This window comes from Oryzias latipes, chromosome 14 (genome assembly GCF_053564925.1).
Source record: "Oryzias latipes strain Hd-rR chromosome 14, Olatipes_Hd-rR_3.1".
In the NCBI taxonomy this organism is placed as follows: Eukaryota; Metazoa; Chordata; class Actinopteri; order Beloniformes; family Adrianichthyidae; genus Oryzias; species Oryzias latipes.
In genome coordinates, this window is record NC_136250.1 from 15101162 (window position 1) to 15114259 (window position 13098).

Genomic DNA, 13098 nt, shown 5'->3' on the forward strand with positions numbered 1-13098 from the left:
CAAATTCATATTTTTTTATTTCATTATACTCCTTCACATTTGCATTCAATAAAAAGCTTCTTTAAATAAATAACCCGCTGTTTCTTTTTCTTCCTCTAAGTGTGATAAAAGTTTACGTCTGTTCTCTTCTACAAAAAATGTTTTTGCTTCATTATTTTCTTCTGCTTGGAATTTTTTCTATTTATTTTATTTTTTTATGAAAGATCCTGAAAGGAGTCCCTTGATGCTCCCCTGAGCCTAAAGTTTAGTATGTGATGATGAGATGCAATATCCATATCAAGAGGAAGCAGTTTGTTGGAGCCTTTCAGGCTGAGTCACATCAAGCTGGGCCTCATCTTCTAGCAGTAAATAGTTCTTCTGGTCGGCTCACTCCATAATCCGACGAGTTTCCAACCTCCCACCGTTATTTTTCTCCACTTTAGCGGATACTTTATCACCAGAAAGAAGTGGGAATATTTGTTTAAAAACTTGCACAGAAACATCCATCAAGTAAGTTCATGAAATGTCTGTTTTCACTTCAGAATTCCTTTTCTTTGATGGCTTCCTTTTGCTTATTTGGACATGTGCTTCTTGATACGCTGAATTTCCATCTTAAATAAAAATTGGATTTATTTATAAATGTTCTGATGTAACATGTTACAAGTTAAACAAAACTCCTACCAAAGGCATCTTCTTTACCTGCAAAGTTAGGCGAATCCTCTTCTCCTCATCAAGTTCATTCATTAACAGTTTAATTTCTTTGCTGGAATGTAAAATAGTGTTAAATTAATGAAGCAAAGAAAATTCCACTTATAAATTGATTCTTTCCTCCCCCTTAATAGTCAAAGCATCTTTTTTCTTCCCCCTTAATGGTCAAAGCATCTGGTAGAAAAATATCAATTTATTTGAGCGTGAAAATGCTGAAAAAATGCACAACTGATGAAGGTCATGTCTCCTTTTCTTTGGTTCCCTGTTTAAGTGCTGTTTAAAAATGGAAGCTTAGAAAAAGAATCTTAGACATACTTGTGCTGGCTCTTCATCTGTTCGAACTGGTCTCGCAGGTCTCTCAGCTCTGTCTGTAACCGTTCCAGGTTCGGTGAGTGGCCATTAGGGTTTCTACAGTTCTGGGAAGCTGAGTTCTGACTCGGTGGAAGTGCTGAATGGAGCACAGAAGAGAGAGCCTTTGGCAGCAGAGAAGAGAAAGACTGCGTGGCCACGCTCGCAGGTTCTGCAGCCTTTTAAAAGAAAAAATAAACTAATTACAATAACAAAATTAAACCTTTTTTTTTTAAACTCTGCGTTGACAAGTTTTCCGTGTTCTTTTGATGCATTATTGAGTAAATGAACTCACTTTGTTGCTTCGTTGTTGTTTTTTTTATAGACCATGTGTTGGAATTTTAGCTACAATTTCTCTAAAAACAACAAAATTTTATAAAAAGTGATACATTCCAACAATTTAAAGTCTAAGATGAAACTTTTTCTAAAGGAGACCTTATCATTATAATGTGAGCATAACTTTCCAGTATTTTGTGTTGAAGCAACACTTTTTGGTAATAAATCTTCTGTTTGAGAGCTTGTTTATTTCCATTTTAAATGTTGCCACATTTGCGAGGAGAACATATTTGTGGGATGATCAACAGAGTTGAGTTAGTGGGTTTTTCCCATGAGAAATCTATTAAAAAGAAAGAATAAGCAGGATTTTCGAACAATAGAAGGGTTACTGCCGTGTAAGAAATACAATTACGGCACAAAACACAAGGGTTCCTGTGTTTTGGAGCTGTTTATTCACACCTATCTAAAGTCCATATTTTAATGCATGACACATCTCTGTTTTTTGGCACTAAACTATATAAAGACATCCTGATCAGTTCCTCTTCTGTAGCATATGTTGGGGGAAGGCAGGAAACCCCAAAAAGTTTAAAAAAGACGGATAGACAAATACTCTTCTACTTGAATTGGGATTTTTGTGAAAACACCTCAGATATTCTCATTACATTTTATGGACATGACTGTGGAATGGACAAGATGGGAAAAGATTTACCTCTATAAAAATTTGACCAGTTCCACCCGAGTACTTTTCAGACCAATTAATTAATTGTAGTTTTCATATAGGAGCTGGTTACAAATGTGACTGAGTTTTTATTGGCCCCCATTTTAAAGAGCTAAAACTTTTGACATCAGGATACAACTTGGTTAATGAGTGCTTTTGGTCTTCATAAGTGAAAATTCATTGATGTCAATCATAGAATACTCGGGGATTAGATGGATATACAGTAACTTACTGAAGTACCCTACTTCCAACTAGCTGTTAATTCTTGCAAGAAATGCATCTCTTTGAATCTGACCTTCAGTGCAGAGCTGTTCAGACTTGTTCCTTGAGAGCTTTCTTGGTGAGATGAAGAGTTTATATCTTGATAATGTTTCTCCTGCCTTTTTTCCTCCATCATAATCGCTACCTGTAAGTAAATGACGTTAAACTCACCTGAAATGTTTCTATTTTTATTTCATCTCCTCTAAATATATTTGTTTGTATTTTTGTGTATTTTATTTCAATATAAAACACTTCAAAATTCATCAAATGTAGGGTGTATTCAGACTGGGGAAACCGTTTGTTCCGGATTGGACCAAAGTTTGTTTTCTGTTGCATTATCTGTGTGAGTTTGCGTTTGTGTATAAGTTGCCACAAAAAAGTCAATATTATCCCAAGGACAGAGGAGGTATAGGAAGTACACACTTTTCAACCAGGGCCTCACATTAATACAATTCTTTTCTTGTGCAGTGCAATAGGGTGCCGTTACTTTACACTTTACACAAAAAGTGAACTGAGCTTCACATCTCAGCATGAGCTACCTGCTCACTCAGGTTCTCCACCTCAGACACAATTGAATCAAACTCTTCTGTGTCTTTGGAATAGGAAACGGAGAACAAATGTTAAAACACATCTTGCAGATTCCAGAGTTGATCAAATCCCAGACTGCAGATGGGGTGCTTCATGTTCACACTCGCCATCACACATACTTGCTCCTTTTTTTGGATCCCAAAGCTCGCACTTACATTTAGCAGACTGCAGCAATGTGTTTGGAAGGGTGTGTGTGTGTGGGGGTGTGGGGGGGTAGAATTTCATCAAGAGTGTAAACAGTCGCAAGGCTTACCAGGAATGAGTGCCGAGCTATAGTTGTCCATCGTGACAGTGAGGAATACAAGTGCAGACAATAAAAGACAAAAGAAACCTACAAAATCTCAGAGCAGAAATCAAACAACTTGATGACGCAGCAGATCATCCATCCTCAACATTGATCTGTTTATAGATAAGAAACTGAAACACTGTTTACCCCTCATGCCGCAGCAGTGAGGTATGTGTGACAGATACATCCAAAAGCAGCACTTCAACAGATTAAAGGATCACCCGGTGATTAGTAAAAGTTTCTCAGATTATTGACAGTTACACCAAAAGAGATCCAGAGTGTACGCTCACCTTGTTGTAGGAGGCTCAGGCACAAAATAGTCTGAGTCTGTCGTAACTGGACTCCTTTTGTAATCTTTTGTGGAGCATGTTTTGATGAGGAGTGGTTCTGGCAGAGCTAAGTTTAGATCAGGACAGAGGAGCTCCCCCCTCTCCCCTTAAATACCACCGGGGCACGATGAAGGGCATCTTTGGCTGACTGACGCCTCACAGGGTTCACATGAAGAAGACCCAATCATTTATATTGAGGGGTGGGATTCCTTCACAGAAATGCTACGCACTATCTGGATATTTTATTGTGTCTGTAAAAGTCAAGATTGGGACTTCAAGTTCTCCCTTTGTGGATACATTAAATATATCCAATTATTCAAAATCAACTCTTACGGAAATAAATTCCATCTTTCAAATTTTGTTATTTTAGCTAGTATGCAATTTTAAAAACCAGGCAACACTGAATTTATGAGCAAAGATGTAATTCTACAAGACAACAAAATAAATCCCTAACCCAAAGGAAAGCTAAACAGGATGCAAATTATAATCAAACTTCAACTTCTTCATTATACAATAAAAGTTTTAATAAATAACCAGAAACACACTTCACCAAATTGATGGGTTGGAGTTTATTTAGTGTCAAACTCAACATATCCTTTGTTTAAAAGTTGACATATCAAAGTGAACATCTAATCAATGATTGCAATGAGGACAATTGTAGAGCAGCAACCCAAACAATCCTAAAATAAAACACAAAACAAGACGTAAAAAATGTTCCAAGTATTCTAGAAGCACAGCAGTATTTTAACAACAACAAAAAAAAAAAAGCACATTGTACTTGACAGTTGAGATGTAAGCAACAGTTGAAAGAAAACAAGCCGGTCAGAGATGCATGGACAGTGAGCTCGGACTGTAGTGTCCATCCAGCAGGTGATCTGGACAGGTGGTGAAGCCAATCTTCCCCAAACCTGAGATGGAACCGCAAGAAAACGCATTTAAAAAAAAAAATTAAACAGTCAGATTCATTAAATGTCTCAGTTAACTTTACTAAAAATCAGCTTGATAAAAACAAAGAAAAAGACACCTTGGGTTGTCACCAACGGGGTTGGTTGGGACCGCGGAAAGGTGGTGCGCGCTGACGCATCACTCTCATGTTCCGGTATTTGGACATGATACTGTAGCTTTTTCTGAAGACTGGTTTAGGATTCAGAAAAGGACGTGGTATCAAAGTCTCCTAAAAAGGAAAAAGAAATGAGACTTTCAGTGGATTGATTGCTTTTCCAAAAAAATCTCAGGATGAAGAAAGCTTTACAGAACTAACCATGAGTGGTCGTCTAATATGTCCTTGCATTTCCATGCCCATCCTCCTTGGACCTGCAGGAAACCGTCCCCTCTGCTAAAAAAGAATAAACAAAATTGGAAATGTCCTCATTTGTCTAAAATCAATTCTTCTGCTTTCTTAAATTGTAACCGTAGAGAAACATTCAATATTGGTCATGTATATTTTAAATGAAACATAATTGTATTTTTCTACCTTGTACTTTGAATCAAAGCTTGCACTTTGTTTTTCAAAGAAAGTTCAATATGGAAAAATGAGTCTGAATGATTTCCTTACCTGAAAAGGTGGTGGCCTCCTGAAAGGCCGTGTGGGCCTGCTACTGTCCTGCATTGGATTAAATGGTCTACAAAAATAACGATCACAAAACAATATTATTATTTTGATCAAATATTTTAATTTCAACAACATTTAAAACATATTTGAGTGTTTTAGTTGCTTGGATATTTTTCAGTAAAGGCCCTGTTGAACCAATCAGTCCTAACTTGTCCTTATGCAGCCAAGTAAAACCAAAGATGTGGACCAGAGTACTTAAAAAATATGCATGCATAAAGGGGAAGTGGAGTAATTGTTGGGTTTATAAGATTTGTACCTAAACACTCTCTTTTCCAAATATCCACGTTTTCTGTCTTCGGGTGATCTGGAATTGGCAGATTTGGAGCGTCGCCTGTTGGGTGTGGTGTCTTCATCTGAACTGTGGTCTAGAGGAGAAATAAGGACAACATCCTGTCAGGAAATGCTACATAAACAGAGCTGGAAGAACATGACAAGAGCAAACACTCACCTGTCTTTGACTTTGGGCTGGAAATTTTTGGAGGAGAGCAGTCTTTAGAGGAGGAACTGGGCCCGGGAGGCCAGTGAGACAAAACTACAAGATCCCGTTTCTCTATTGGAGAAGACCTGTGAAGTCCAAAAAGATGGTTCGTACTTCATTTTTAATCCTCAACAGCCTTTACTTTATTTGCATGTTAAAGAACTCTGAAAAAGAAAATTACACTAACCCTTCAGCTCTTAAAGAAATAAGCATTTCAATCCAGTAACATGTCTGATAAGTTATAAGTAAGTCATCACTTGGGGTACTTACAAAAACTATGGCAAGTCCATGCTCCTTTAATCCTATTTTGTAACCTGATTCAATCTGAGCTCTTTCCATTTATTCTGCAGATATTAGAGCCAAATCTTGGGAGGACTTTGCCCGGCCTAAATTAAACCAAGTCTTCCATCGGCCTTCTGAGGAACACAGCGGGCAGCTTCTTGACTTGAGTGCAGGACTGGAGATCCGTTGGTTTCATCCAATTGGTTTTTTTGAGTGCTCTTGAGTCTTGGTTTCCATCCATGAGAGCGTCACAAGACAGACCTTTAAGTGCTCGCAGACCTCTTTATTCAAGTAGAAGGAAGAACGTTTCCAAACCAAGGACCGAAGCTTCTTTCCACAACTGCTTTTCCACATTTCAAGCGAACGGGCTTCCGGTGTTGGAGATGATTGCAGCATTGGTTGTCTCCTCAAGACAAAGATGATTGAAAGAGGTCTGTAGACAAGATGGACAGATCCACTTTCCTCTTCAGATTTAACATCAAGTTATGGTTGGAAGAAGTGAGAAAATGCTGGGATGTAATGAGTCATCTCCATCAAAGGCCAACATCTATTCATGACGATTTTCTCCAAAGACACATACATCCTCTGTGCTAGTTGACTTCACATAATTGGCAGGGCAACTGGATTTAGAAAATCTGAAACGATGGGAAGATGAAGGCCAGCTTTCCTTGCGATGAGAGTATTTGTAATCTGTTTTGTTTTCAAATTCTTCTGTCAAACTTGGGTGTGAATGCTGTCAAAACTTCTCATCCTTTAACAGTAATTTAAGCCTTTTTTTATTTCACTTCTGTATTTTCTTTTTCTAATTCAGAAGGGACATGTCCACCTGATGGTTTTTAAGGTGTAAAAGAGTTGACTCGAGCAGAAGCAAATATCAATCTTGATGCACTTCCAGCATTCTTGTCCGACTAACATGTAGAACATTCCTTTAGCGGAGCTTCTGCAGCTTTTTGTGGTGCTAAAGAGGCACAACATTAAGGGGCAGAGATTGGCTTTATGTGGCATGAGGACAAATACAAGTCGGGTTCCTTTTCAGTGTTTTATCCTGAAGCTTTCTACTTTGGTGTTAGCAGAAATGGATCTTCCTGAGTTTAACTATTTCACACTGGTTTCCTCTTCATTTAGACACTGGACAAACTTGTGTCAACTACTGTGGGGGGGATTTTTCATTGCCAAGTTAAAGGCTTTAGCATGTCTTCTTTGCAATCATCGGCAATCCTACATGGACCTTAAGGGGGTCAAATACTTGGCATTACTTTTTGAAAGAGTAAGTCTTGAAGTGATAAAGCGATCTCCAGCTGTTGCAATCCAGGGATGACTTGTCAATAATGTCTCATTTCTGTGGTCTCTTTGACTCATCAGGGTCTTCCACTTTGTTCCAAATGGGTTCTTGAGGATTTATCAGGGCATAAATCGCTACCACTGAGGACTGGATTCTCTCTTTCTTCAGGGTTACCACATTTTAAAACTGCTCAATGAAGGCGTCAGTTATATTGGGTCATTGGTGTCCTCTTCTTTTGATGCATTCACTTTTTTGCATCTGACTTTCTTTGGTGTAAAGATCTTTGCCGCATTGTAAAGAGATTTCATGCTGAACACATTGTGCATATCAAATCTTCTGTAACCACAGCTCAACATATTCCCCCCCCTCCAAGTCTTCAATTTTCTTTTGCTCTTGAAATTTATAGCAGAGCAATGTTTGAAACTGGAGCATGCCATTTTTTCATCCAACTTGAGAGGTGGGTATTTTTAGGGACTCAGACATGGAGGCATTTCAGACACTTTGTAGATCAACCGAATGAATCACTGTTGCACATTAGCTCATGACATCTCCATTTTCCACTGCTGGCACTCTTTCACACATTCTTTCTTGACCTCCTAATCATCATCAAGCCCCTGCGAACAGCGCTACAATGAAAATACCATACCTGTGCGGGTTTAAGGAGCGGCGGGACTCCACCTGTTCGTTTCCTGTGCCAGAGTCACTTGAGGACTTGCTTGCATTGCTTTCGTCACTGGATGATGATTCTTGTCGTTTTGGCCTGCGTGGCTCTTCTTTCTCAAGAGAAACAGCGTTGGATTGGAAACGCTTCTTTCTGAGGGCGAGCACAGAGCTGGGGGTTCCATGTGCAGCTACGTCGCCCAGGCGAGGCCTGGGTTTGACAGTTGAAGGGATTCTGAGCATCATGAGAGACTCTGCTCTCATGTGTTGACTCTTAACTAGGAAACTTCTATCTCTAAGAGACAAAGGCTTGCCACCAAAAGGCCTGGGGGTACTTAGTAGCTGAGGCCTCTCCCTTCTGGGGTACTTAGCAGGGCCGTGCTCAGCTGCAGGGTCTGAGGAAGGCATGCTGATGTTTTCTATCCTCCTCTTGCGTGGTGGCGGCCCTTGCCTGTCCTGGGGGCTCCGCTGGAAGGAGGACGGTGGAAAGTGGCCTCCTCTCCATGAGGGGGGTCTGTAAGGGGGTTGGCGAGGGACATCCTGTCCCCTCTCTCTACTGTGGGATCGGCTGCCCTGCCTCTCCACAGGACCGCGCTGCCGCCGGGACTCTTGTTCAGATGACCACCTGCATATCCACCAAACAATAGAGAAATCATTACAATGATGGATCCACTGTCATTGCAAGAGGGAGGTGGAATTTTGACTTTTAGCTTAAACGTAGCCCCTTCACAAGCCAAGACATACAAACAGGAAGTAGAGGTTAACTTTCAAAGAGCAATTACAGACGTAACCATCCTCCTCTATATATGAATGTATATCAGACCCCTGTCACTTCTTCATCACACATAATGAACTGGGACAGAGTAGAGGTCTTCAAAAAAAAAAAAAAAAAAAAACACCCTTGGTGACCAGGAGAAACGGTCAGTTTCTGACCATCTCTGTAACAATTTTAACCAGCTTGGGCTGCTGCTTCACTCCTGTACCTCTCTGTACACGAGCCTCTCCCATGCATCTCTCTGGGGCTCCTCTGTGAGCCAGAGGGCCGTGGCTCTCCATTGTGTGGAAGAGGGAATGATCCAGAGTCTTCCCAGCGCTTCAAGCCACGACCCGAGTGTTCATAGGGTCTTCCTCTTAAAGGAGGGCCTCGTCTTCGCTCATCCTGTGGAGGGAAGCCGGCCTGTCTTTTGGCGCCTCTGAATGATCCCTGGTAAGTTGGGGCGGGGCCAGACCTTCTGTCTGGTGGGTGGTTTCGATTTTGTCTCGGGGAGGGTGACCTCGGGCCTGAGGGGTGGCCATGGAAAGGTGGGTTTCTTTGACTTTGGTGTCCGTGTGTTGGACCGTGAAAAGATGAACGGGGCATAATGTGGGGGGGTCTGTTAGGCCGAAACGGCGACTGCCTCCGAGAGCTGTGGTGTGGTTCCATTTTGGAAGGGTATGATTGAAAGGAATCCTGACTATGAGACTTCCAGTGACTAAAACGTGACTCCCTCTGCTCATCCATTTGAGGAACTCTTCTGCCAGTTGGCGGCTGTCCTCGTCCTCTACCTCTAGACTCTCTCCAGTTAACAGGGGGCCGAGGCGAGTAGCCCTGGTCATCTCTTCGATTTCTGGAGCTGGAGTTATAGTGCCCTTCATTAGGTCCATGATCACTTCCATAGGATCTAGAAGCACAAGAATAAAAACTCCATTGATTACTACATATACCACCACCTCATTTGAAATATTTTGAAACCATAAAAATTAAGAGTAACTGAAAAGAAAACCCTAAACTGGAAAAAAAAAACCTCACCTGGGTTTTATACGTGTTGGTCCAAATTGTGTTCGAACCATCTCTGGAAATGGCCGTTTAACCTACAGAAAAAAACAACAACAATAAAACAAGTTGTCAAAAGAACCATTGTAGATGTGATTATTAGGGCAGTCACTATGCAGTTTATACCTTTTTTTTCAGATAAACATGAACATTTTCGGAATTTCCTTTCTTGTTAAAACCGTCAAATTTAAAACCTTCGTAGAAAAATATGTCCAGTTTTATAGAATGAAAACAAACATCTGATCGTGATCAATGATTTGTGTAAATTTGACGAGCTGAACGCATTCGGTACAGGAAACACTGCACAGAAGAGATTCAGTGACAATGGTCTACAGTCGATCAGGACGCTAAACACAATCGCCCTAAAACAAGTCCCCAAAACTGTGAGGTTAACCACTTTGTGCTGAGGGTCCACTGTATTGAACGAAAAGTATTTTTTAAAAATACTGCACACTCATTATCCCAAGGTTTAATTCCTAAAAGATTTGATAAAAATATCCTGCAACTGATTAAATGTTACATGTTTTATTGACGAATCAATAAAATGGCAGACGCAACTTTCAGCTACCTCCATCAAAAGACCAAATAATTTTTACAAAGTCATTGTGGGGAGCAATAACAGTACAGAGGCTAGTAAACCCTTACAACAAACAGGTTATGTCGAACTCCACGCCAATGCAAATATTAGGTGCATAGTGTGGGATTCTGTAACTTTTTATGGCGACGTCCAAGAACAGCTGTTAAAACAGGGACTAATGTTATGTCAACACACTGATGATAATGCTACTTCTCTGTTTTTTTTAATCAATTACAATAATTTATTGACAATAAGTTTAACTGTTATAGAAAAATAGCTTTATAAATATAAATTATAACCCCATAAGTCTTTACAAAAGTACTAAAACTGTAAAGAACATGGTGTGTAGTTTGATATTCATAAGGTAATTACCAAAGTGATGACTCTTCCAGTCTCAGATTTTATTACCTGAACGAAAAACAATCTGGACCAAACTAAGGATTTAGTCGAAATAAACTCAAAAAAATTTTGGTATCACAACAGTTGGAGAGATCGATACCAAAAGTGCGTCACATAATGCAATAATACAATAATCTGGTCACTTATTCTTTTAAAAATGATACAAAAAATTAAAGCCTTGAGATTTTATTTCTTAGAAAATCAACAACTGACTATTAAATCTAAATGAGGGAAATAAATGTAACAATAAATACTTAAATACTATTTTCGTCTGTTGTGTAAAGTTTTCAGTGCAGCCAAACCCTAGTAGGTCACGATCACAACTGTTTCGATCGTTAATATAATCACATCAACACTTAATTGTCTTTGCTTTAAAACAAACTAAAATGTACCCAGCGTTAATCCAGCGAAATGGTTAACAAAATAAAATCCATCGTGCGTTTATATTCAGGTGGGTTGTGTTACGGTGAAGAAAGCCGCCTCAGTTTATGACCCGCTGAACAAGCGAAACGTGATTCCAATTTTAGCATTACGCAGCTGCCGACAAACGTCTCCTACGTTTCTTATTTTTCGCATAGAGTGGAGTCAAATATTTTAACTTCAGTGACCCTTATTCCGATCTAATGTTGCATCTAGTTTGTTATTGTCGATCAAAATGTAGTAGGCCGAGTCTTTACGTCGCGCTAACTACTAGCTAACTTAAATCAGGCTAAAGAAACTGAGCTAGCTCAGCGCCGATTAAAACAAAATCGCTTATTTCAGTTATTTTAGTACGTTACATGCAATAGACGAGGGAATTAAAAATAGAACTATAAACTATAGAGTTACTTACCAAACGCTGCCTGAGCGAAAGCTACGTGTATATAGGTGTGACACAGTTATCAACCGCACTTATCTCCCAACCACTACGAACAGTTAGTATGGTAAATTACAGCGCCCCCTGCCTCTGTGGAGTACAAATTACATAGACGTTCTTGGCTCGAAACACAGCAAGTTACTGTACTTCCAAATCAGGGCATATTACAGTTTAGTAGTCCTTGGTTTTATTTTATTTTCAATAAGTTACTTACCTTAAAAATTACTGCCATCACTTACTCTACTTCTGAATTGCTTTCATCAAAATAAAACACAACATTTAAAAACAGCACCATAATACTAAAATGTGTTTACCTTTAAAAGTGTACCCTTTGGGCTACACAGGGTACTGACAACATATTTTTTTATATGTATAAAAGGAAAGCAAGATGATAAAGCCACATTTATAAATAGCCTAAGCCTTTTATTTTGGTAACCATTTTGCAAAAAATAGATAGCTGTGGTCCATTCATTTCAGACATATCATTTGGATTCTATTAAAAGATTATAAGTCCTAATTTCTTAAGTTACCTTTATTTTATTTTATTCAGAGGTTCAGAGCACAAAACCAAGATAACACAGAGATATTGTTCATGCTTTCACAAGCAATTAAATTGATAATAAGTATTTCTCAAATTTTTCTGCCTTGTAGCATACATTTGTTGTGTGTTTACATTGTATGAACTTCTATGAAACTCATTCCTAAATAAACATCTGAACTGCTTGTTCACATTCATATAAAAAAAGCGCTACACATTTTTAGTTTTCCTTTTTATTGACTTAGATCATGAAGTAATGACCATGCCCAAGCATACAGTTTACAGTGTTTGCAGTACTTGAAGACATTTGATGACTGTGACACAGTTTAATTGTGTTTGATGAGCAGACACAAACATCTAGAACCACTTGTGTAAAGCGTTTACATTCTTTTTTAATCTAAAATTCTATTGTCCTTGTTAAATCAGGTTTACTTAATACAAAGCAGGATGCAGGTCTTTATTTAACATTTCTATCCTCTCCTTGGTTCCTTTAAACTCTCATGTATTGATTCAGTTCGATTCAAAGGGATTTATTTGTCCAAAGCAAGTTAGTTTCTCTTAAAAAAATAAAATTAAAAAATTTAACGCCACATAAACAACCATCTCCATGGCTATATAATAATAAAGACAAATATGATCCATTCCTCATAAAGCTAATCTGTTTAATTGCTTATTCACAGGCAGTGATTGGATAATTTTATATTATTTTCTGACTTACGTAAGATAATTCTAGCTGGAAAGAAAAGTTGGACTAGTCTTATATTGTCTCCACCTGCAAAACAGTTTTTCAGGGTGCACAAACAGCTTTGTCATTTTTCAATTTTTCAGCTGCAAAGCATTTGGATCACCGTGAGCCACACAATCCTTATAATTAGAATGTGCTGAAATTGATTTCAACATGATTTTAACATGTTTGAGTTTATTTGCAAATGGTTCTAAAGATCAGATTTGCTATGTTCTACAAATGTGATGATGCACTGTTAAAGAAGTGCTTAAATCCAGGTTAATAGTTGCAAACTCATTCCTGCACATGCACGTATGTCACTTCAGGAAAAAAACAGAAAAAAATAATCTCAAAATGTCTCATGGTTTTGAAGTGTTCCTGTTG

The 13098-nt window shown here is 38.8% G+C and overlaps 2 protein-coding genes across 7 annotated transcripts; both read right to left on the reverse strand.

The window, feature by feature from the left end:
* Window positions 1-3594, reverse strand: si:dkey-71d15.2 (SH3 domain-containing kinase-binding protein 1). Of its 3 annotated transcripts, none has more exons than XR_013647373.1 (6): window positions 3455-3586; window positions 3132-3148; window positions 2325-2435; window positions 1003-1214; window positions 679-742; window positions 1-590 (listed from the first exon to the last, which is right to left on the reverse strand). XR_013647373.1 is itself a non-coding variant. In XM_078930598.1 (6 exons), the coding sequence occupies exons 1-6, from the start codon at window positions 3160-3162 to the stop codon at window positions 552-554; spliced, it is 510 nt and encodes a 169-aa protein (XP_078786724.1). In that variant the 5' UTR covers window positions 3163-3301; the 3' UTR covers window positions 1-551. The 3 variants fall into 3 exon arrangements, 1 of the variants encoding a protein (XP_078786724.1); XM_078930598.1 differs by lacking the exon at window positions 3455-3586 and adding an exon at window positions 2830-2882 and having other exon boundaries at window positions 3132-3301; XR_013647372.1 differs by lacking the exon at window positions 3132-3148 and having other exon boundaries at window positions 3455-3594.
* Window positions 3595-4047: 453 nt separating this feature from the next.
* On the reverse strand, window positions 4048-11749 carry si:ch211-114c12.2 (uncharacterized). 4 transcript variants are annotated; one of them, XM_078930588.1, is made up of 10 exons: window positions 11667-11749; window positions 9597-9658; window positions 8791-9468; window positions 7794-8432; window positions 5554-5669; window positions 5362-5470; window positions 5049-5115; window positions 4755-4826; window positions 4518-4667; window positions 4048-4401 (listed from the first exon to the last, which is right to left on the reverse strand). In XM_078930588.1, exons 1-9 carry the CDS (start codon window positions 11682-11684, stop codon window positions 4527-4529), a joined length of 1902 nt encoding a protein of 633 aa, XP_078786714.1. In that variant the 5' UTR covers window positions 11685-11749; the 3' UTR covers window positions 4048-4401; window positions 4518-4526. The 4 variants fall into 4 exon arrangements, with proteins under 4 accessions (XP_078786714.1, XP_078786713.1, XP_023817941.1 ...); XM_078930587.1 differs by having other exon boundaries at window positions 4755-4829; window positions 11667-11747; XM_023962173.2 differs by lacking the exon at window positions 11667-11749 and adding an exon at window positions 11429-11567.
* Between the last annotated feature and the right edge of the window lie 1349 nt (window positions 11750-13098).